Source organism: Chlorocebus sabaeus, chromosome 9 (genome assembly GCF_047675955.1).
Source record: "Chlorocebus sabaeus isolate Y175 chromosome 9, mChlSab1.0.hap1, whole genome shotgun sequence".
NCBI lineage: Eukaryota > Metazoa > Chordata > Mammalia > Primates > Cercopithecidae > Chlorocebus > Chlorocebus sabaeus.
In genome coordinates this window covers 4,804,962-4,830,929 of record NC_132912.1, presented here as the reverse complement: position 1 = coordinate 4,830,929, position 25,968 = coordinate 4,804,962, and the positions used below count along the sequence as shown (strand labels likewise).

General features: G+C 37.1%; 1 protein-coding gene across 2 annotated transcripts in view; it reads left to right on the top strand.

The window, feature by feature from the left end:
- Positions 1–6,581: 6,581 nt before the first annotated feature.
- Positions 6,582–25,968, top strand: part of LOC103237802 (uncharacterized) — a 28,412-nt gene continuing 9,025 nt past the window's right edge. For both annotated transcript variants that reach the window (XM_008002117.3, XM_037983284.2), the window contains exons 1-2: positions 6,582–6,737; positions 25,670–25,724. In XM_008002117.3, the coding sequence (XP_008000308.3) occupies positions 6,697–6,737; positions 25,670–25,724 (96 nt within the window). In that variant the 5' untranslated portion in view covers positions 6,582–6,696. The remainder of the gene's footprint in view (positions 6,738–25,669; positions 25,725–25,968) is intronic.

Genomic DNA, 25,968 nt, shown 5'->3' with positions numbered 1-25,968 from the left:
TCTCAGTGATGCTGCACTGAATACTGGCACACCCAAGAAGGAACACGGGGTCATATTAGACACAGGTTGTTTTTATCGTGGTTGTTAACTACATGGAGATGACTTGGAAATTGATCTATTATTTATATGAAAACAGGGGCTGTTTGCTATTGCTGCCCCTGCTCTTCAGGGCTGCTCTGGTGTCCCTGAGAATTACTACATCTCCTTGCATGCTTTGCATTTTTGGCCCTTCCTTCCAGTTGCCTTGACCATCAGATGTTATTCTTCCAACCAAAGATCACTTAATAGAGATACCTATAAAATGCTTTCCTCTTGCTACAAAGAGTCACAGCTGGCTTTGTCTCCCAATCCCTGCGGCTATTTTTCCATTCTTTTTAAATAGAACTGTAAAGAATACCTAGCATATCTACAGATGCTATTGTTTACATGGAAAGAAAATAGAATGTCTATATGGAATGCCAGAGACTCCTTCAAGTAAAATTATATTATTGTATTCGTGTATTCATTCATTCCTTCACTCAACAAACACTGATTGTGTCTCTGGCATGAGTCAGGTGCTATGGTAAGTGCTCATGCTTAAAGATGGATTAAGATGCAATCTCTGTTGTAAAACAAACCATTGTCTGAATGCAGGTAGGACTATGGTAGCCTAATTTCTTCTTTTTGGCGAAGACCCAGGCAGTAGAGTCCTGGAGCCAGAGAAGTCATTAAGTTAGCCCTCTCTCCTCTTCTTGAAAGCCTCTCAACCAAGCAGGTAGTACTCCAATGTAGCCACCCTGTGATATCTGATTTGCGTCCCTTTTTTTGTCCCTGTTCAGTATTGGCCCATACTCCTTCAAAGTCACCCAGACCCTCCTTTCAGCCATCTGTTAAGGTTACAAAGCAATTCAATCATTCCTTCATGTAGTGACTGTCAAAGATGTTTGCATTACATGTCACAAATTTAACCATTATTAAGGACTCCCAAAGTGCTGTGCTCTACCTCAACCAGGCACTTTTAGTGATGCAAACTTGGGGGCTCCTGGAAGACAGTCAATAAAATAATTTTAGATGAGGGGAGCCTCATTCTAAACATGATTCATCCCTCAGTACCACGGTGGTAATCTGCCTTTAGGAATCAAGTAATGTCTCATTGAAATTTGAGGCCAAGGCTGGGAGCATTGGCTTATGCCTGTAATCCCAGCACTTTGGGAGGTTGAGGTGGGCTGATCGCTTGTGTGCAGGAGTTCAAGACCAACCAGGGTAACATGGTGAATCCCGTCTCTACAGAAAATACAAAAATTAGCCAGGCATGGTGGCATGTTCTTGCAGTCCCAGCTACTCGGGGACTGAGGAGGAAGGAACACTTTAGCCCAAGCAGTTGAGCCATGATCATGTCACTGCACTCCGGCCTGGTGAACAGAGTGAGATTCTGTCTTTAAAACAAAAACAAAATAAAAGAAAGAAAAAGAAAATTGAGGTTAAATGAATACTACATTGATCCTAATAGTTATTCTTAAAGGTATTGTCTTTCAATATCCTCACCCATCTACTCCATAATGTTTTCTCCTCTCTTTAAAGTATTTCTTCAGTTTCCAGGAGGCAAAAAGATTACTGAGACTGCTCTGAAGGCCAATAGTCATAAAGAAAAATATAAAAGTGGCATCTCTGCTAGGCAAAATTTATATCCAACAAGGAGACTCAGGCTTTCACAAAAGACAAATTCATGGCTTCCTGTTTTCAAAAAGGGAAGTGAGTAGGTACCTTTCTCTATAGGTGTGTGTCCAGCTGGACTTGGGAGAAGTGTTACAACCAGGCAAGGGCCAGGGGATGGGGTAGAAATAGAAAGCCCCATTATCTTCACCTTTGTCACCTTCTCTAATTGAGATCTAAAATTTCTTCTTTTCTCTCATTCACTTCTGGTAAAAAATCCACGTACACCAGGAAGGCATGACACCTTGATGGAAGTAGCTCTTCATACTTCAGTGTGAATTTAAAAAGCTGATTAAAAGTTTAACAAAAGGAAAGAGCACGTCGGGAAGGAAGTGCTGGTCACTTGACAGGAGGATACTCCCTGGTAAAAAAGGAGCTATGAGTATAATAATAAGTGATTTTCAAGACAAAACACACAGGGAAGTTGCTGAAGAGTCACCCAGCTCATTGGAACAACAACTCAAAGATCATATTAAATGGTAAGCAGAAGTAATTTAATTCCTTACTGGAAAGAAAGCTAACATGGTCCACATTTACATGCTTGTACTGCATTTCCAAAATGATAAAAACATTCCCCTTTTGTTGTCAAGATAGGAGTGCTTGCATTCAAAACAGGCTTAATGCCCATCAGTCCATTGAAGCTCATTAGCCAAGAGATGATTACTACCTTAGCACGAACGATGTATATCTTAGCATGCATTATTCAGCTAAAAGGAGTTTTAATCCTCACGCATTCTGACTATGATCTGATAAAAGTTTAATGATACTTTAGAGTGGATGCTTTAGATTTATTTCTACGACTACCAAAGCAAGCCTTGGTTGAAATAATCTAGCCATTATCTTTTTGGGTCTTACACAGTTTTCCATGACTTATGTTATTATTTCTGTGTTTTTGCAGTTATCAGCAAAAAGTAGTTTCCATAACTTTATAATTGGTTATTTGTGTTTGTTGTTGGCCTTAAAATACTGTATTAATTCACACAGGGACACAGACAGATGTATGTTTGGATGTTGAGCTGTAATTTTTCATGAGCTGTTATAATAGAGTCTTATGGCTTCCACTCAACCTTCATTTCCCTCTTCATGGTTTAAGTGAATATAAAACAAACACAAATGCTTACGTGCAGCAATTTTCTCTCACAAATAGGTCTACAGTTATCTCATCAGGAAGATATATTGTATTTAAGACCTTATTCACCCTCTTTCACACCCAGGCAAGGTGGTTTAGGGAGTATCATTGTATGAAGTAGAATTAGAAGCACTTGGAAACTTGCTCATCTTATGTATAAACCTGAAATTAACTTGTCGAATAGAAAGTAATGAGAAACTGATTCAGTTTATCTGATGCTTATTTCTTGTGACTAACCTATCATTTAAAAGAATTAGTAAAACAGACATTTTTGGCCTGGGTTAGCTATATATTTACAATGGTTTTCTATTTCTTTTTGTACTTAAATATTTAGTTCCCTTACTTTTAAAATAGAATGTATTTTAAAAAAATATTCTGGGAATGAAATGTAGAAAGAACATATTATACACACTTCTATACTTCTGCCGAAGTTTGTAATATTCCACTTCTTAAATACCATTTATGATTTTACAATATTGTTATTTTCACATGTATATTTTACATGTATATCATTATAGTGTTTTGTGGATAAAAGCCAACATTGCATTCATTTGGGATCCTTCTATCACAAATAGCACAGCACATAATCAGTAAATAGTAAATATCTAAATAAAATTTATAAAAAACATATTATTCTGAGTAAGTACTATGTGGTAGGTTCTGAATAAATAAAAAATAAAATTTTCAAGCTGAAGCTTATGACATTCGTTAACTGTCTTGCTTTTGAATCCATAAACAAACAACTTATATGAAGAGGTTAAGTGATGGCCGGCCCTGGGAGCCTGACTTGCAGAGTGTCCTTCTTTGAGAGACTTCTTCACTGGAAGCCCAAAACCCTGTCCAGGGAAATCAGAGGCCAAATCCAGGTCCTCAGACACAGACATAATGATCTCTCTGTTAACTATGCATTATAGTCATTGTACCTCCTCCGGGTATTTTTGTGAAATTTAATTAAATGATCTATGAACCTTTTGGCAAAACCCAAAGAAGACAGAGAATTCAATTTCTAAAGGAAAATCATACAAGAGAAAATAATTTAGAAATATTTAACAAGATATATTTACCTGACTCTGAAAACTCAGACCTGAAAAGAAGAAACACTCAGGTTTTTTAGTTCAGATGCTTTTGGGGGAGCACATAAACGAAAAAGTCACATACTGTTTTGAGATAACCTCCATCTCTTCAGAAAAACATTTGAGGGAACCAATGTAGCTGCTTCTTGTTTATAGGTAAAGGCTTTTGCTAATGATAAGTGAAAAGCAATATATTTACTATTTAAACCTCTAGCATGCCTTAAGACAAAATTAGCAATGAGGTAGTGAGGTTGTGAAGTGGCAATGGAGGTGATGCTGGTAGAAGAAATAAAGAAGGAGAGGAAGGAGAGGAAGATAAATGACTAATGTTTAATGAGCACATATTTTCTGACGGTCATTGTTGTGCTAATTTAGTCCTCCCTGCCATCCTGTGAGATAGGTTCTTACTTTTTTTTTATCTTCAATTAATGGATGAGGAAGCAAAGTTTGCAGCAGTGACCAAGTCACTTAACTCAGGTCATTTAGTTTGTTCTCTCTCCCAAAGGGTCCTGACTCTCCAACCTAAAGCATAGGCCCCATGTACATAGGGTTTTGCATTTTCCAGGGTCTCTCATTTTCCCAGCTGGTTTTTATATTTTAAATGTTATGCCAAAATAATTTTCAATGAAGTAAATGCCTCTCAACAGTGCTGTCTCCCCTGAGGTTACTTTTAACCCAGAGAAATAAAATTCTAATGATCACATTTGTGTCAAGGCTCTGGGAAGATTATCTGCTCAGAGGAACTTTCTAAGAATTTGTACCTTTGTATTCCAGACGCAGCTGCCCAATTTTGTCTGTTCGTTGGCTGTTAGAATATTTTGTCTATTCGTTGGCTATCAGAGAATACTAAACAAGGAAACAAGCAAAAAATAAACCAAAAGGAATTTTGCTGTCCGATTATGTCCTAGTTTCTTAACTGTTTCTGTCTACTTCCCTCCCCACCATATTTCTTTTCATATGTGAGTTTTTTAAATATTTAATGATGGTGATGGTGCTGTTGAAGTGAAAGATTTATGCATCACTTTTATAGTCCAAACCAATGCAATTTTCTTGTGATGTTAAAATATTAAAGTCAACTATATTTAATTTTAGCCATCAGTCTTTCCCTACTCCTGTTTTCAGGATTTTTTTTTTACAAGAAAAAATGAAATTTACTAGTAAACATTGTTAAAATTTTTTTAGTCAAATTAAATTAATAGAGTTTAATTGAGCGAAGAACAAGTTGCTGACTGGGGCAGCCTCTCGAGACAGGGTAGGTTCAAAGACTCCAGCACAGCCATGCGATGGAAGAAGATTTATGAACAGAAAAAGGACAGAGATGTACAGAAAATGGTCGAGAGGTGCAGAAACAGCCGGATTGCTTATAACTCTGCGTTTGCCTTAGTTAAACATGGTCTGAACAGCTGACTCCCTGTGACTGGCTGAAACTCCACGATTGGCGCAAGAGTAGGTAACAGTCTGTTTACACGTCCAGTTAGGTTACAGTTCATTACATACAGAGAAACGTTTAAGCTGAACTTAAAATAAGTAAGGAGGCAGCTCTAGGCTAAACTTGATATAGCAAGATAATCTACTAATTCTTTTTGTAATAAAATTATTTAATTTTCAGGTGATAAGATGAAGTATCAGTCTCTGAGATGTATCATACCCAATAGAATCTGGAGTGGATATTTGCTTTTGTGAATGGTTGTCACATTAGGAAAGTGCATTTAGGAAAATCAGATATTGCATTTTTGTGGTTATTTGAGCTTGACCATTTTCTTCCTTTATTAGAGAAATCATTTGGTACAAAGATCAACTAGAAAGAAAGTTTCATGTTTTGAGTTTTTGGGAGGGGTTTTTAAAAATACTATTAAGACTACTCTTTCTTTACTTAGTAGGGAGAGGTAGGAGGGGCATACCCGAATTCAGAAGCGTGACCACCATAACCACTTCCTTCTTCAATTTATTTTTCAGTTCTAGGACATGTAAGCAGACAAGGACGGTCTCTAGGAACCATAGGAGTTTCATCCATGTGAGCCATCAGCCTGGTTTACAGCCTCCTGCCCTGCAGGCTGGTCTTCCCTAAACCCTGGGTGGAATATAGTAACCTAGTTGGTTGGAACCAGTTCCTGACAGACCCTGGCAACTTAGTGATGAATCCTGGTGAATCTTCCTCATGATTGTGTAACACCTCCATCCTGGAGGAACTGCAATTCCATTATCTAACATGCGACCCGTGTGCTGCCATGATGACACTGTGTCTGTGCCCCTGGGACGCCTCCTCTACATGCAATGATGCACCCTCTCCCCTCTCTGTCACCCCATAAAACCCTCCTGTCACTTTCCCTCAGGGACACACTGCTTTGGAGAATACACCCAGTGCTCCCCTTACTTGAGCCAAGTAATAAAACTGCTATTGATCAAAACCTGCCTTCTTGTGGAGAGTCATTTGTTGCTTGACAGGTGAATGAACCTTGTTTGTTTTTTTTTTTTCAGATAAAAAATATGAGAAATTAAACAAACAAAAAACCCCAGACTTGAGACTTTCCCTTAATAACCACAAAAAGTCTAAGTAAGAAGTCTACAGCTTGCCTTCATCTGTGGCAGACTTGCATGAATCATTTTCAAATAAAGATAATAACTCAGTTGGTCTTGTAGTCCAAACAAAATGTGCTACTTCAGGAACATTCTCTTCCTGCGTGGCCTTTGCTGCTGAGTCAGTGTGAGACCTTGAATAAGTCTCTGTTTGTTTTGTACCATTCAGATTTCCTCGTCTGTAAACATTAAGTATCTACGTTCCCTAAAAGTAGTTCTGAATGAATGTTATTTAATGGTGCCAATGATGTTGGAAACACCCTGTGGTAAGTGGTTTAATTTATTTTTGCAAGTTGGTATAATATCAATACTATAATGACCTTAAAATAAATGGAGAATGTGGATATGTGGATGCTTTTGTTATTGAGAAGGGGGCTGACTGAGAGTCAAGGACAGTTTGATTTGTTTTTCTACATTAGTCCTATTCATCTGGCAAATGTGAAGTCTCCATTTCATCATTCATGTTCCTAAGGCGGATACTAGCTTTAGTTACATTTTCTTGCCAGAGTAAAAGTTGCATCATATACTTAGGAACGTGTGGAGCACTTCTCAGAGCTGTGCTTAATCTCAGGTGCCTAGAAATGTTGAAACTTGTTTACAGAACTCTGGACTCATCTCTGATTTACTAACTCAAGTTATTCCCTGGACCTATAATTAACATCTTACCAGGCTGATGTTTTCCTCAACCACTTAACACAAAAGAATGATTACAGAGCTTCACATGCAACATTATCCCTTAAAATGGACTCTAAACAAGGATTTAAAATAAGGTTATTTCCATGCGCACAGGTGATAAAATCCATTGTGTGACAAAATGATAGATTTTTTTTATGATGTATTTTCATATCTCTGTGACCTTTTTTGTTAGAGAGGTGATACCATTGAGTCCCGGGAGACTTGGGGTGACTCTTAATATACAAAACGATAAATACCTTCTTCTTCAAATAATTCCAAGCTTGTTTGACTCCTTTAAAATAATTTTTAGATATACTTGTCAAATTCTGTGAAATATCCATGTATGAATTTTGATTGAAACTTCATTAATGATGTATTTATCCGTTTCTTTTTCTTTTTAACTTAAAATTTATATTTGTTTATGTAAAAATTCTGAACATACTATTTTGAAACACTAGTTATAGCTACTTTAGAGTTTTTGGTAGCTATTGTGGAAAGTTTCCTTGTATTATTACTTTATTATTATTACATTATGTAATTGTTTCCATTGCAATATAGTGATATTTATTTGTATATTGATCTGGCACCATAAAACTTGCTAAATTTTTCTTTTTGTTTTAGTTGCTTATTTATATATTATCTTAAAATTTCCATGAGGATGGTCATATGAGTCAGCAATCATGATTTTACTAATACTAATTCCTGTATTAGTTTCCTAGGCTGTTGTAACAAAGTGCCGTGACTGGGTGGTTTTGAACAAAGGGAGCTTATTCTTTCTTGGTTCTGGAGGTCAGAAGCCTGAAATCCAAGTGAAAGTACGGCCCCCCCCCCCCCCCACCATCAAAACTCCAGGGAAGAATCCTTCCTCACCTCCTTTAGTTTTCTCAGGGGCCCGCAGCCCTTGGTGCCCTGTGGTTTTGGGGCAGCATCTCCACCTCTGCCTCCATCTCCGCCTCTGCCTCCGTCTCCGCCTCTGCCTCCGTCTCCACTTCTGCCTCCGTCTCCGCCTCTGCCTCCGTCTCCACCTCTGCCTCTGTCTCCACCTCTGCCTCCGTCTCCACGTGGCTGTCTTCACTGTGTGTCTGTGTCCACATTTCCCTCCTATGAGGTAACCATAGATACTTTGCATTCGATTACAGATCCCTCTAATCCATGATTACCTCATCATTAAATCTGCAAAAATCCCATTTCCAAATAAGGTCACATTCACAGGTTCCAGTTGAACAGGCATTTTTTGGCGGAGGAGGGTGGCACTAATTAACCCAGTAAACTCCACCAGCGGGCGCCCCAAACTTCATGTTCTCTCATGTGCAAAATGCATTTACCCATCCTAATGTCCCCCAAATTCTTAACCCATTAAGCATTAACTCGAAATCAAACATGTCACGTTAATATCAACTCAAAAAGTTATAAATCTCATCATCGAAATGATCTAAATTAGGTATGGGTGAGACTCTTCGTTTTCATCCACAATGGGGCAAAATCCCTTCATCCACAGAACTGGGAAGCTAGAAAACAAGTTATCTTCTCCCAAAACACGATGGTGGAAAATCTGAGGTTGTCTCTATCTTGCCTTCATATTCTGAAGAATACATCTGTTGGATGTAGAACTGTGGGTTGGTAGGTTCTTTCCTTGCATTACCTTATCATATTTTTCAACTGTCTTCTCACCTCTAAAATTTCTGACAAGAAAAAGATATTTGAAACATTTTTTGGATGTATGTAATATGCCATTTTTCTCTGGCTTGTGAAAACATTCTTTCTTTGGCTTTAAATACTTTGACTATTACATACTTACTCATTTTAATGATGTTTGCTCGCACTTGGAATTTGCTGTTTCTATAATCTATATTTATCTTTTACCTAATTGAAAAATATTCAGTTTTTTTTTTTTCAATAATTGTGTGTCTGTGTGTCCCATTTTCTTTCTCTTCTGCTGTGGAACTGCAGTTACATGGATATTGGAACTTCAGAGATTATTTCACAGGTCCGTGAAGCTTTGTTCACTTTGCTTATCAACCTTGGTATTGTTCAGATTAAAAAAAGTTCTGTTGGTCTCTCCAACCCCTTTCTTTGTCAATTCTATTCTTCTATGAAGCCCAAATTATTGTGTGCTTACTGCATATTTTGTATTTTTCCATTCTTGCGTTTCTTTTTTGTTTTGTTTGTTTGTTTTTGTTTAAGACAGAGTCTCACTCTGTCGCCCAGACTGGATTGCAGTGGTGCAGTCTTGGCTCACTTCCCAGGTTCAAGTGATTCTCTGCCTCAGCCTCCCAAGTAGCTGGGATTACAGGTGCATGCCACTACACCCAGCTAATTTTTGTGTTTTTAGTAGAGATAGGGTTTCACCATGTTGGCCAGGTTGGTCTCGAACCCCTGAACTCAGGTGATCCGCCCACCTCAGCCTCCCAAACTGCTGGGATTACAGGCATGAACAACCACACCTGGCCGATTCTTGCATTTCTATTTAAGACTTTTTCCTAGTTTCTATTTTCTGATGAAACTATTTGTGTTTTGATTATTAAGAGCATATTTCTCTTTACGCTATTGAGTGTAATTAAAATAGTTAAAATAATATCCTATGTGCTTATTTCAACATATGTTCATTTGGATATTGTTTTCCATAGGTTGTCTTTTCTCGAGAATGAGTGAAATATCCGTCTTTCTTCACCTATTGACTGGATTTGAATTGTTTCTTGAATACTCTGAAGATGTAGAGACTCTGAATCTTGTTACAATCCTAAATAGAGTATTGATTTTCTACACTTTAGCAGGCAACTATCTTGGACTCAAGAACATTTTATTTCAAAATTCATTCCAAAGTGCCTTATGTATGCACGGTTTAAGGTTGGTTAGTTAATTGACTGAAATTTGTGCATAGGATCTGGGCTCCGCCTCTCTGGCCATCTCCTTTTTGGAACATCTCCCTCACTTTCTAGTGGCAATGATTATTCCAAACTCTGTTCTCTGGTTCTATAGAACAGAAAAAGTACGAATTTTCTATCAAGGATTTACTTATTAGTGCTGACTGCAATCTGCATTGGGGCTAAACTCATTAAGAACACAGGAAAATTACCCCATGCCATTCTTTCTTCCAAATTGATTCCCTTCTATAATCTTCCAACCTCTGCTCAATCTGCACTGCCTCCAGGCCACTATTCGAAATATTTATCCAGGATTTGAGTTGTTATTTGTGGTGAAATTGGCCTGGCAGGAACATCTTTGGCCATGCCAGAAGTGGAACACATACACCATGCTTTTGCATTGTCTTTGGCTGAAGCCACCAATATTTCATCTTCCCCAAATATGTCTTCTCTTCATGTATTAACTTGGGACTTTCACAATTCTTTTATATTATTAATTTGAACTGCATATTTGTGCGAAGATCGAAGTGGAATTTAATTTGTTGTAAAAAGCATTTTCTCCCCCAACTGAGTCCCATTCAGATGGCTACTTCTCTTGGAGTATTTTTGTCCCTATTCGGGGGCATTTTTCTGGTGCTCTTATTATTAATAGTCACTTTTCAATAGTCCCCAAATTTTGCAAGTATGTCTTTGAAATTCAAGTATAAGCTTAAGACGGTAACTAGTCTCTTATCTCCTCTTCTCTTGTGGGTATTAAAACCCCAACCATTGCGCATTCTTCTTCTTTTCATGCTAAGAAAATTACCTTACACCCAGTAAATATGCAGAATCTTTAAAGGACTGAAAAAAATAGGAAAATGTTTAACATAGTTATCAAGGTAGCCGCCTCACAGGAGAAACTGCTTGATGATTAACATTTAAGTTTTAAAGCAGTAAAGACAGCCCCTGTGATGAAGGTGATTAGAACGTGATACAAATGACGTTTCAGTGGTCCAGAGTGACAGTTACTGCTTAGTTCAACAGGTGAGACTCAATCACAAAGAGTTTACGGATCTTGTTGAAAATAATGGAGACAGGTACCATGGCAGAATCACTACCCTATACACAACTGACTCTCTGAAATGAGTGCCTAAACCACATGGCAACCAAATGTGTATTATAATTAGTTTCTGAGAAAGTGGTAATAGTACTTGTTGCAAATCTTGATGTTGTTTTATTTTTAAAAACCCTAAAATATGATTTATTTAATATTAAAATAATGTTGTAAATATCATTTGATGTAAAGTTTATTTGCAGTATTAAAACTCCTATAAGGAAGTATTATAATACTAGAAAGAAAATTATTTCAAGACAATGACTCATGAAAAAGTGTTATGTGCTATCTGTGAAAATATGCCAATACTCCCTTGTGTGAGAATATGCCAAGAAAATCTTTGTAGTTTTGAATATTGTCTTTATTACTCAATTAGCCACTTTTGGTACTGTAAAATGTAATTTAAATGGCTAAAAAATGAATATATTAAGACAATAAACACTTTAGGCATTTATTATGAACCTGCTGTATTTATGAAAATGCTTATCAGCCTATTATTTCTTTCAAACTCTAGTCAATACCAAATCTGATTTGTGATTTATGTTTTCCTAATAATGAATTCTTTATTAAATTATAGTTACATGACACTGAGAACAAAGATTTTGCCTCTGGGTGTTATCTGAGCAAGGAAGCTCAAAAAATATTATCTACATACTCTTAATTAGAGAAATCCCTTAAAATATTTTAAACTTCATGAAAATTCAGACAGGCAGGAGATGCATTTATTATTAAGATTATTTTCAAAACCAAAGCCTTATTAATAAAAAATGAAATGAACAACTTGACTTTTGAGGTTTCACTCTGTCCACAGTGAGTCTATAACTTTGGGAATGTTATTTAAGGTCTCCATTTCCTAATTAGTAAACTGGAAATTCTATTAATGTCTTCAAAAAATTGTTGTGAGGAACATATAATATATGTATAAAATGTGGACACAGTATTTGGGCCATGATAGTAAATTGTTCAAGAAAAAATTATTTATAAACTTTCTTCCCTATATTCACAATTTGTGTTACAATTTTAAATATATTTTTCAGAGTAAACCATGACATTTTATTATACGTTTGTTTTCACTTCAAATGGATCTTAGACACAAGGTTGTTTGAACAATATAGTCTATTCTAATCCATCAAAATAAAAGACTAACAAAATATAAACTTGAAATTTCATAGTGAAACACACTAGCAATGAATTCAAAGATATAAAGAGAAATCTCTTGTAAGAAATAATAAATCCAAGTCACGTTGGCTTAACTGATTTCTGGAAATAGAAGAGAATAGGCCACTCTTATTCGCCTGGTATTCCTGGGGATAAATTGTGCCTTTACAATGAAACTAGTGGTGGCTTGCTCTGCCTGTCCTCAATAGTATAATGTCAGTGACTGCCAAGAATGCAGCTTTCCCAGGATCAAGAATGGAGCCTGCTTCTTTACCATATTTCCAGAATGATATGCATGTTGCTTAGCCAAGTAATTAAAGACTCCGCATTTTAAGACTTGTTGTTTTCTCTGATTATTATAAATACAAAATAAAGAAAATATTTATTAGTCTGAAAAGATATGGTAATGGAATGTCAGGGGAAATGACAGAGTAAGGATCTCTGAAATTTTTCCAATCTATAAAAACAATGAGAGTGCTTTCAAAAATGAATGGAATCAATCTTTTCAGGACTTGGGAAATTAACCAAAGGCTTGCAACAATTCAGCAGGTTTATTAAAAAAAAAACTAATTTAATCTTGGTAAGAGCAGCACATTTTATTGAGTTTTAACTTTACTTTTTTTTTCCTCCTCATTTCCCACCCCCACCAGGGGTGGCAGTCCTAAAAATAGCACCCAGTAGTGGGACAACCAGCAGCCTGCCAACCACTGGGGCCAAAACAGGTTTGGTGCTTCATCAAAACCTAATTCCAATAGAATCATCATTATTTTAATTGTCTGCTGGTTTCTGGAAGACCCTATTCACAAGGCTTGCTTTTATTTGATCTGACTCAGAGCTTACTCAGAGCAATGGTCTTTCTGCAGGGCATGTATTGAAAGCAGTTAGGAAAACAGAAAGTCACATATATGCATACAGCTGTGGATGTGCTCTGAAATCATCTGAAATGGCCTTAAGCTCTCACCTCTGGCTCACCTTTCAGGCTTACTCAAGCAAAAAGTGAAGGATAAGGCAGAATTACCAAGTGCCTGGTGGAGTCTTGAAGGCATGCCTGAACACATATGCAGAACCCATCAGCAAAGGCTGGAAGACTGATTGATTCCAGGCATTTAAGGAAATGTCTTTTGAATCTTTGGGTGACCACAAAGCTAAGCAAGCAGAGACTTCAGTGATACATGTGACAAAGAACAGAGACTTGATAGAACTGATTTGGAAAATTAATTAATGAGAAACAGCAAGAGAAACAAGCAGTGGCAGCAACAAACACCAGGAAGGGAGAGCATCTGATGTCCAGTGTGTGCAGGTTATATTATTTAAAATTTCCGTTTTCAAAAAACACTTTAAGCTAACTGTTATCTATATGCTTGAACTGGGTTGAAGAGTGTCACCCCCAAATCCATGTCCACTCATAAACTCAGAACGTGAGTTTATGTTAAAATAGTGACCTTAACTACATAATTAGTTAAAATGAGATAATTCTGGGCTAAGATGGATCCTAATCCAATATGACTGGTTTCCTTATAAGAAAAGGGAAATTTAGTCTCAGATACATATAGAGAGAATACCAAATGAACACAAAAGTAAAGGCGGAGGAATACAATTACAAGCCAAGGAATGACCAAGATTGTCAACAACCACAAGAAGTTGGAAGACAGACATGGAATATAAATTCCTCTAGAGCCTTCACAGGGAGCATCACCCTGATGACACCTTGATTTTGGAATTTTAGCTCCCAGAACTGTGAGATGATAAGTTTCTATTGTTTTGAGCTACTTAGGGTGTGGTAGTTTATTAAGCAACCCTAGGAAACTAATACAATGCACAAAGATCTAAATACAAGCACGTCTAAATAATTAAAATATGAGACTATTTAACCAAATAAAGACAATCAATAAAGAAATAGAATTTATATTTAAAAAAACAAATTCAAATTCTATAGTTTAAAATTGCACTAGCTAAAATAAAAAATTCACTAGAGAACATCAACAGGAGGTTTGAACAGGCATATAAAAGAAATTAGCAAGCTAGAATATAAATCAACTGAGATTATCCAGTGTAAGGAGCAGAAGGGAAAGTGAATGAAGAAAACTGGAAAGAGCATCAGAAACCCATGGAACGCTAACCTGCACAGCATTATACACAAAACGGAATTCAGAAGAGAAAGGGAAAGAACGAATATTTAAAAATACAGTGGTCCCAAAAGTAACAAATATAGTTAAAAAATTTACACATCCAAAGAACTAAAACTATTATAAATAAATGCATACATTTATGCATAGAGACGTTATAATCAAGCTGTGTAAGCCGAAACTAAGAGAATCTTGAAAACAGCAAGAGAAAAATATCCATTATGAATGAAAAAAAAATCTAAATAAAATTTAGAAATGACTTATTTTCAGATGCAAAGAGGCCAGAAAACAAGATGGAGACATAATCGAAGAGCAGAAAGAAGATACTTTCAACCAAGAATTCTGCATCCATCAAAAGCTATTCTTCAAAATTAAAAGAGAAGTTAAGATTTCTCAGAAAAACAACTAAAAGAGTTTGTCACTAGGAGATCTGCCTTATAAGAAATAATAAAGGCTGAGTGCAGTGGCTGGCTCATGCCTGTAATCCCAGCACTTTGGGAGGCTAAGGAGGGAGCATTGCTTGAGCCTAGTAGTTTGATACCAGCCTTGACAACATGGCAAACCCTTGTCTCCATAAAAACTTTTTTAAAAAATTAGTCAAGTGTTGTGGCACACTGCTTTAGTCCCAGCTACTCAGGAGGCTGAGGTGAGAGGATCATTTAAGCCCAGGAGGTCAAGGCTGCAGTGAGCCAAGATTGCATCACTGCATTCCAGCCTGGGCAACAGAGTGAGACCCTGTCTGAAAACAAACAAACAAACAAACAGAAAACTGAAGGTAGTTCTCTAGGTTGGAATGACAAGACACTAGTCAGTAATTCTAACCCACAAAACTAAATGCAGTGAATAAAGAGCACAGGTAAATATAATTACATAGGTAAATATAAAGAACAGTATAAGTGCATTCTTGCTTGTAACTAGTGTAACTATTTTTCTTCTGTATGATTTATAAGACAACTACATAAAACAATAATTATAAATCTGTTTGGCGTGCATGCATAAAGATGTAATTTGACAATAGCTCAAAAGAGAAGTCAGGGAAGAAGCTTACAGTAGCAAAACTTATTTTATTATTGAAACTAAATTAGTGTTAATCCTGACTAGCTTGTCATAATTTAAGATATTAATTGTAATCTTCAGGTAAATAACTAAGGAAACTTTTTTTAAGTATTAAAAAATGACAAGAGAATTAACATAATATATTTGAAAAATGATTTAATTTAAAAAGAAGGCAAGTAATAGAGAAATAGCAGAATATACAAGCCATGAGATTTTTAGAAAACAAATAGCAAAACAGTAGATGTGAGTGATATATTAAGAGTAATTACATTAAATGTAAATGCATTAATAGTCCAATAAAAAGACAAAGATTTGCAGAATAGATTTTAAAAAGTGATCTATGCTGTCTGTAAGATACAGATACTAGATGGAAAGACAGATGTTATAAAGAAATGATAGAAAATGATACAATATGTAAGCAGTCAAAAAAGGAGAGCTGAAGTGGTTATGCCAATATCCAACAAAATACATTAAAGCAAAAATTGTTACTGCAGAAGAGTATTTTGGAATAGAAAATGGTCAATTCATCAGGAAGATATAAAAATTAAAAACATATGTGCACCTAACAACAGAGCCCTAAAATACATATAGAAAAAATTGATAGAATTGAAAGCATGAAGAAACAACCTGACAATAAATTACCAATTTCAATATCCATCTTTCAATAATATATAGAACATTTAAACAACAGATCTGCCAGGAAATAGAAGACTTAAAGATAATATAAACCAATTAGACCTGAAATGTATGTATAGTAGTTTCCATCTGATGACAGAAGAATACACATTCACCTAAAGTACACGTGAAACATTTTCCAGAGTTGACTATAAGATTTTAAATTATAAAACAATGATGAAACAAAACTATTTTTAAGTTAAAGGTATTAAAGTCATATAAGTTTGTTCTTTCACCACAAGGGAATGTAATTTGAAATCAGTAATAAAAGAATGAGAAGGTCACAAATATGTAGAAATTAAACAACACACTCCTAAATAAACAAGAGATTAAAGAAGAAATTACAAGGTCAGTGAGTACTCTGAGGTATATGAATTCAAAACTACATCAACTCTTATGGAATACAAGTAAAGCAGTGCTTATATGGAAATTTATAGCTGTAAATGTCTATATCAAAAAATAAGATTAAAAATATCTATAACCTAACCTTCTGCCTTAAGAAACTAGAAAAAATATTAAGCTAAACAAAAGCTAGGAAAGGAAAGAAAGTATTAAAATTAGAGTAGAACTAGATGAAATAAAGACTGTAAAATCAAAAGAGAAAATCAACAAAACTGAAAGTTGTTTCTTTGTGATAAGATCAATAAAATTGACAACCTATAGCTAAACTGACTGCAATGGAATGAATAATTGTGCCTCACACTTCCCAAATCATATGCTGGAATTCTACCCCTCAAAGTGGTAGTATTAGGAGATGAAGTATTTGAAAGGTAATTATGTCATGAGGGTGGAGCCTTCATGAGTGGCATTAGAGCCCTTATAAAAAGGGACTCTAAAAAACTCTTGCCCTCTTTCCACCATGTGAAGAAACAAGAAGACAGCAATCTGCAACCCAGAAGAGGACCCTCACCAGAACCCAACCCAGCTGGCATCCTAGTCTTTGAATTCCAGCTTCTAAAACCGTGAGAGATAAATCTTTGCCATTTATGAGCCACTCACACTGACTAAGAAATTAACTAAGAAGAAAAGAGAAAATACTTGAATTAATATTATACAGAGAGAGAGAGAAGACATCACTACAGACCTTGTCAAAATAAAAAGAATTATAAGAAAAATCTACTAACAAGCATATGCCAAGAAAAAAATGCATAATCTAGAAAAAATAGACAAATTATTTGAAAGATATACAACTTCATTACTTACACAAAAAAATCCTCAGAATAGAACTGTCACAAGAAAAGAGATTGAACTTATTATTTTAAACCTCTTCCCAAAATATGCCATACCTGCATGGCTTTACTGGTGAATTATACCAGACATTTAGTGAAGAACTAACATTATATACTCACAAACTCTTCCAAAAAAGTAGAAGAGAACATAACACTTTCCAATTCCTTCTATGAGACAAATATTTCCCCGATACCAAAATTTAAAAAAAAGATTGTAAGAAAAGATCTACAGATAAATATTCCTTATGAATATTGATGAAAATCCTCAATAAAACACCAGCAAACTGAATCTAGCAACATATCAAATAGGTGTATAGACCATGATTAAGTCAGATTTATTCCAGGAATGCAAGGTTGGTGTACTACGTGAGTATCAATCAGTGTAATAAATCACGTTAACATAATAAGCAACAAAATACATTTGTCACCTCAGTAGACACAGAAAATATAAAATTTTCATAATTAAACACTCAAGAAACTAAGGATATAAAGAAACTTCTTCAACCTGATAAAGAGTATTTCCAAAGAAACATTCAATTAGCATCATAGTTAATAATAAAAGATTGAAAGGCTTCCCTCTAGGATCGAGGAAAAGGACAATGATGCTCCCTGACAATACATCTATTTAACAATGTACTGGAGGTTCTGGCCAGGACAACTCACCAAGGAAACTATATGGACAGCATCCAGACAACTGTCTCTATTGCACATGACATAATCTTGTATATTTTAAGACTTAAGGAAATCTTAGAGAATACATAAAAATACTATTACAGCAAATAGATGAGTTTAGCAAGGCTGCAGAAAATATGATTAATATATACAAGTCAGCTGAATATATCCAGTGGCAAAGAACAATTTTAAAATGAAATTAAGGAAACAATTCAATTTTTAATTCCATCAAAAATGATAAATACTTAGAGATACACTTAACAAAAGAAGTATAAAACTTACTCACCAAAACAATAAAACATCATTGAAAAAAACTGCTAAATAGTATATAAACGTATCTGGTGTTCATGCATTGGAGGAAAATATTGACAAGATGCTTTGCTACCCAAATTTTTGTACGTATTTAATATAATCTCTGTCAGTATCTTAGCAGGCTTTTATTGCAGAAATTAAAAAGCTGATCCTAAATTTGTATGGAAATACAAGGGACCTACAAGAGCCAAAACAGTCTTGAAAAGAACCAAGTAGGACTCCATCTTCCTGATTTTAAAACTCTCAAAGCTACAGTAATCAAGAATGTGTGGTACTAGTATAGGATAGACATAGAAACCAATGACCTAGAACTGAGAGTTTAAAACTGTGACATACAAGATAAGCCAGTTTTTATAAGGGCACCAAGACAATTCAGTGGGGGAAAGAACAATCTTTTCAACAAATGGTAATGGAACAAGTGGATATTCATATGAAAAAGAACGAAGGTGGATTCCTACTTCATACAATTAACTCAAAACGTATGTGTTAAAATGATAAAACTCTTACAAGAAAAGAGATACAAATCTTCCTGACCTTGGAATGGGCAATTTTAAAAAATAGCATAATGCCCAGAGCACAAGCAAGAAAAGGAAAAATAGATAAATTAAACATCATAAAAATTCAAATGTCTGTGCATCAAATGACACTATTAAGAGTGAAAATACAATTCACAGAATAAGAGAAAACATTTGGATATCATATATGCCATAAGGGACTTGCATTCAAGACGATAAAGAACATTTACAAACTCAGAAAAAATATACAAATGATAAAAATAAACAAAAAATTTTAATAGATATTTATCTAAGGAAGATAACATGAATGGCTATCAAACATGAAATAGGAAAAGATGTTCAACGTCATTAGTTGTTGTCAAAATCTCAATAAGATACCACTTCTTACCCACTAGGGTAGCTATAATAAAAAAAGACTTGCAATAAAAAGTATTTGAGATGAGTGAAGAAATTGGGACCTTCCTAACTGTTAGTTACAATGCAAAACGGTGCAATTACTGCAGAAATCAGTCTGACAGTTAGATGGTTAAACTAGCTGCCATATGACCTTGCAATTCCACTTCTAGCTACACACCCCAGAGAAATAGAAACGTATGTCCAAACTAAAACTTGTACATCAAAGTTCATAGCAGCATTTGTTTTTTGGTCAGAATGTGGAAATCAAAAGCAAATATAGCCGAAACGTGCAAACGACCAAATGTCCATTTAAGAGAGAATGAATGGGTAAATACAGTGTTGTCTAGCCCTACAGTGAAATATTATCCAGCCACACAGTAAGTGAAGTTCTGGTACATGGTAACATGTGGCTGAATCTTAAAAACATTATCTAAGATAAAGAAGCTAGGAATCTTAATATAAAATGTCAGAAATAGTATATCCACAGAGACAAAAACTATTAGTGTCTGCCAGGGCTGAGGGAAGAGGAGGAGTTACTGCTAATATGAAATTTCTCTTTGTTGTATGAATACATTTGGGAATTATATAGTAGTGATGAATATGCAACTTTGTGAATACATGAAAACCTCTGAAGCATACACTTTAAAATGGTTAATTTCATAGTATGTTTTTATTTATATTAAAAAACAGACCAGGCATGGTGGGCTCATGCCCATAATCTCAGCACTTTGGCAGGCCAAGGTGGGAGGATCACGTGAGGTCAGGAATTCCAGACCAGCCTGGCCAACATGGGGAAACCCCATCACAACTAAAAATGCAAAAAGAAAAAAAAATTAGCCGGGCGTGATGGCACATGCCTGTAGTCCCAGCTACTTGGGAGGCTGAAGCAGGAGAATCGCTCGAACCTGGGAGACGGAGGTTGCAGTGAGCCGAGATGGAATCACTGCACTCCAGCCTGGGCAACAGAGCGATTTTCTGTCTCAACAAACAAACAAACGAAAAACAGTACATGACAAAAATATAGCCGTGAATTAGGAAACAAATTTTTATCATTTATAGCTAGAAATGGATATATCTAGATATAGAAATTATTTTTCAAATAAGCAATGCAAACATTCACTTCTTATATTTCAAAGACTCTCAGCTTTGCCACAAAATCCACAAGGGCATGTCTTACACAATTGTTTGACAGATGTTGATTTAGTGAAGCCGATGAGTCTTTAATGTCCATTTATTTATGTAGTAATGGTTGAATTCCACCTAACGACTCTAGCGTTAATTACAACAGGATTTCACGTATTTGGACAATTCTTTATATATTTTTCACGTTACTTTATATCATCCTTTCAATAACATTTTCAGTTAGACTCGGGCATTTTTTTTCCCGTTTTATGTACGGAGAACCTAATGAAATGAGAACTTCAGGGTTTTATTCAAGATTGTGTAATACATTATGGAGGCCCTACCAGTTCTAAACCTTCATTCTTAAATTACTTCCAAAATACATCAAAGGGAGAACCCACACAAAGAAAAATATCCATGTTAAACATTTCATGAGAATGCTTTTTCCTGCTGGCTTAAAAAAATCAAGCCGATACGTAGTTTCACGGCAGTGAATGAAATGCTCCTTACACTTTATTTTTAAAGCCATTCTTCTTTGAATGGTTTGAAGAACCTGCAGCAACTCTCAGCTCTGCCTTGTGAAACAGAATGTTCATATCATCTTGTTACTCTTTAAAAAGACATTTTGGCTCTGAAGAGTTCACAGATTAAAATAGGTTAACACGCAGGACGTTAATCTCTGTTTATAGAAAATACCGAGACAGATGGAGAAGTAATTATGAATAAAAATAGATCTGTTTCTCAAACAGATTCCTGAACAGAGGCATTTAAACATCAAGGAAACTGGAGGCAGGGGCAGGGTGAAACCTATCCCGTTGCTCTGACACACCATCCTGGAGTGACAAATAGGATATTGACAGGGGAATCTGTTTAAGCCTGGAGCCATAGCTAAGCAGGACTTCCAGTAGCTTCTATTATAAGTAGCTTTTTCTGTGCCACCTAGATTTACTTGGCTGTGCCACCAGAATTTTGGACTCGAACTGAATGAACACAGTGTTGGTCTGAATACTGCTCCTCTGCCTGTAATAGGATCCACTGACATTACCCAGGGTGCTGAGGCATGTGAAGTGCCTCTGTAACCAAACTCCACCCTTGAGTCAGAGCCTGGTAATCCCTGGAGACTAACAGACATCCACGTGTTCTGCATGATTCATGCAACTGCTATCTGCAGACAGTTGCTGGGTGAAACGCCCTGTTAAATGTTTACTCATTATGGCTACTTTGCCCAACTACTCTTGAGTTATTTTGACTTGGACTAGAAAAGAAAAAACGAGAGCCAACAAAATGGAACAAAGAATTTGCCCTTTCTCCTGAACATTAGGATCTTTGGTGATTTATGTGTAGCTTCCCTAGGACAATATGAGACTCATGTTTACAGGGAACATAGAAATCTGGGAAACAGAGACAGAAGACACCAAAGTGAAGAAGCAGAAATAAAAGCCAGGCTGGTCGGGATAGTGTACAGATAGGCAGTTAATATAATTATAGCAAAAACAGGCATACTTGTGCCAATCTTTAAAAAAGGACGTTTTAAATCAGGATTCCCCAACCCCCAGGATGCAGACTAGTACTGGTCCGTGGCCTTTTAGGGACTCACAGCAGGAGGTGAGTGGTGGGCAAGTGGACACAAGGGCCTGAGCTCCGCCTCCTGTCAGATCAGCTGCGGCATTAGATTCCCACAGCAGCGCAAACCCTACTGAGAACCGCGCATGCAAGTGATCTAACGGTGCTCTTTATGAGGATCTAATGCCTGATAAAACAGTTTCACCCACAAACTACTCCCCACCTACCACATCCGTGGAAAAAAATAGGTTCCTGCTACTATGAATATGGGGGACTGCTGTTTTGAACGATGCTGAATGATTTTATTCAGTTTTGTTTTCTGAAAAGACTGCTTCAAACTAACTTTTTGAAGTTTTCCATCAAGTGTGTGTGTGACAAGTAAAAGAAATATTGTTACAAAAATATGATAACAGACTTGCCATCATTTAGCATATTATTATTGCACAACAACATTTTTTCCTGGATGGTAAGTATTTATTAGATATGGTAGTTACAGAAAAATATAAGCATGAACAGTATGCCTCTATTTGAATACATAAATGTGTTCACACTTGATTTCAGAGACAGAAATTGAGAATGAGTTGAAGGGAGGAAGATAAAAAGGAAGGGGGACTCAGAGCTCTGCAGTGACCCAAATATCAACAAAACTTGTGAACATTTTGGATCCTGACAAGGGCCGTTCAAAGCACGTGTGTGCTCAGCGTTGCACACAGTTCAGTTTACTTCATGCGTTGGAATTCAATGGTGCCAAAGTACATTGGCAAACAAAGTGGACACAAGAGATAATCTGCTTGTCAGCTAGAGACAGACAAGAGGCATGGAGAGGGGTAGCTGAAAATAGGGCCGTTGGCATGCACTCGGGGACTGGAGTGGAGGAAAGTGCTTGGGGGCACTGCAAATAGCACTGAGGGGGAAATCTAGGAGGTTGGGTCATGCCGAGTCTGTGAGCCACAGATCAGGAGGAAAACATGTGACAGGCAAACCCATGGGGTTCTGATGCAGATGCTGTGCCGTGTTCCTCATGGGACTCCTGGCAGGTGGCTTGGAAGAGGGGCTTGTGTGCCTGCAAAGCCATCTCCGGCGAGCAGAGCTGCGAGGTGTGCAAGGTAGCCTCTGACTCCTCATGGGCAGTTCTTTCACATACCTGCCAGAGGATGGCTCTTCTGCAAGAAAGCAAAGGAAACACAAAAGGAGTGGAGGAAGCCAGTCCAGCAGCCAGCCCTGATGCTTTTAGTTCACTCCTTCTTTACAGAGTTCACACATCCACGCATGGCCACAGAGTAGGAGAGGTCACGGCTAGGGTGATCAATACATATCAAAACTACAATTACTTGCATAGTCATTGCCAAATATAGATTATAAAGTGACCTTATATACATATTCCTATCTGGTATACATCTTTGGTAAATTAGCTAAAAAGGAAATGTTGCATCACTGTATTCTTGGCTATGTTGTTCACAAAAACACTTGGATCTCTTAAGAGTAATACGAGCAAAATCTGGCTGTTTTCCAGCATGTAAAGTAGTTTAGTTGCCATAATATGACTTTTGTTCATCAAGTCACTTATTCTCCCTGCCACTGAATACTAACATTTGACCCTGAGACCCCCTGGCAGCAGACACAGAGCCTGACCCACAGTGGACTCTTGCTGTCTATATATTTTTTGAGACGGAGTCTCACTCTGTCTCCCGGGCTGGAATGCAGAGGTGTGATCTCTGCTCAGCCTCCCAAGTAGCTGGGATTACAGGTGTGCACCACCACACCTGGCTAATTTTTGTATTTTTAGTAGAGAAAATGTTTCACCATGTTGGCCAGAGTGGTCTCTGACTCCTGACCTCAGGTGATCTGCCTGCCTCAGCCTTGCAAAGTGCTGAGGTTACTGGCGTGAGCCACCGCGCCTGCCCCCTTGGTGTCTATTGATGGGTCCAGTCCAGTGATGCAATTGGAGGGAGCTAGAGGGAAGGAGGGACAGCAGATGGGGAAGAGACAGAGATGAGAAGGAAGGGAGAAGAGCAAGAGATAGCATGGAGAGGGAAGGGGCGGAAGAGAAAGGAATGAAGAGGAGGATGAGACTCAGAGAGAGGGAGAGAGGCAGACAGAGGGGTGCAGAGAACGGAAGTCTTTCAGGAAATCTACAAGGTGTCAGGCACACCGTCTTGGATGATTTATGGAAGCCTATAAACAGCTGTATAATAGACATGATGGGTGTGCTGGGTTTCTTATTACTGCCTTTTGTTTACCTGCATTAATTCTTCACCTTTTCCTATGTAATTTTTCAGTCAGGGAAGCTGATTTCTATAGACTGTACTGCCTGGGCTCCCATGTGGTAGGTGGGAGGAGGGAGATATTAGCACAGGGCGTGGTATTTACGCCTTCGTCACCCCCGTGGCACCAAGTTCTAACAGTGGTTAGGTCCCCTAGTGATGCAGTTTCTGTCAGAGACCCTGATGTGGGAGCTCCAGAGAGTTCTAGTAATAGAATAGAATTTTCTGTTATATGTTTAATTTATACCAAGAGCCAAGAGTACCTGACTATGGTATACAGGTTACAAAAATCAACCTCTCCATCAAAGGTGTTTTCCAAGAGTGTCCCTTGAAATGTGTTATTCTCAACTGACAAGACTGAAATGTAGGGAAACTGTGAGCAAATCCAAAAGGTTGCACAAAAAAGACACGACCAATTTTTAGATAAAAATTTTACTGTTAAGTTTGCTCCACAGAGGAATAGTGGAAGGCAGTGTTTGTGACACTTTTGCAGTTAATACACACACGAGAGTCACATTTCACCAGGGGTTTGAGCAAAAGTGAATTGACTAGGGGAGGAAAGAAAGCTGACATCCACCTCTCTCTTAATTCTTCCAATTCAGAAGCAGTGAGAAGCTTTTGGTATCAGTTGTTTAGATGGGGCTTCACTCATTTCATAGCCTTGTCACATTATTTATCTCATCTGTTCTTCACAGCATCTCATGCTGTGGTTAGAGCATCAATTGTGAAGAATATAGGATACCAAGTCCATCCTAGAAATGACTTCAGGAACTTCATGCTGTAGCTCCATAGTCTGGGAATGGCAGACAGATTCAGCACCAGGAGAACATCACATAAAGGACAAATGTGTATGTTTAAAAATGGCCAGTTTTGGCCTGGCATGATGGTTCACGTCTATAATCCCAGCACTTTGGGAGGCCGAGGTAGGTGGATCACGAAGTCAGAAGGTCAAGACCATCCTGGCCAACATGGTGAAACCTTGTCTCTACTAAAAATACAAAAACTAGCTGGGCATGGTGGTGCACACCTGTAGTCCCAGCTACTTGGGAGCCTGAGGCAGGAGAATTGCTTGAACACAGGAGGCGAAGGGTGCAGTGAGCTAAGATTGCCCGCTGCACTCCAGCCTGTTGACGGAGCGAGACTCCGTCTCAGGAAACAAACAAACAAACAAAAAACAAAAAAACAAAAAACAAGTTTCTGCTTGACTTATAAGACCTCATCCAATGTATTTCTAAATCAAATAACAGATTGGTGAACTCATTTTTAAAGCAATTATCTCAGCTTTTCAAAACAGGTGTAAGAATATGGTATCAAAATCCTAGTCTAGGTTTCAATATTTCAGTATTTACAGATGACGTCTCAGAAAACAAAGAAGCCGTTATTGACAAGCACTTTGCAGGCCAAAGGCCACTGCCAGGGAATATAGTGACAGTGGATTTGCTGCCAAACTGATGATTATTTTCTTGTTTTCTTTTCAGCCCTATTGGTTCCTGGGCTCGGACTGTTGATGCAGCTATTTCTATTTGGTTATGGGTAAGTCAACACTGTATTTATCACTGTGCCCATGTTTTCCTTCAAAGAGGCACATGTAACTGTGTCCAATTGCAACTGAGAGCATATTTTAAAAAGGAATTTGGCTTCAATGTCTTTAACTGACTTTAAAGAAATTGCTGTGAGACTGTAGAGCAGAAGATTTTACAATATTAAACGTAGCTCAGAAGAAATGCTGAATTTAGTAAATAATCATTTTTAAGAACTTAGATAATGTCACCTTTTA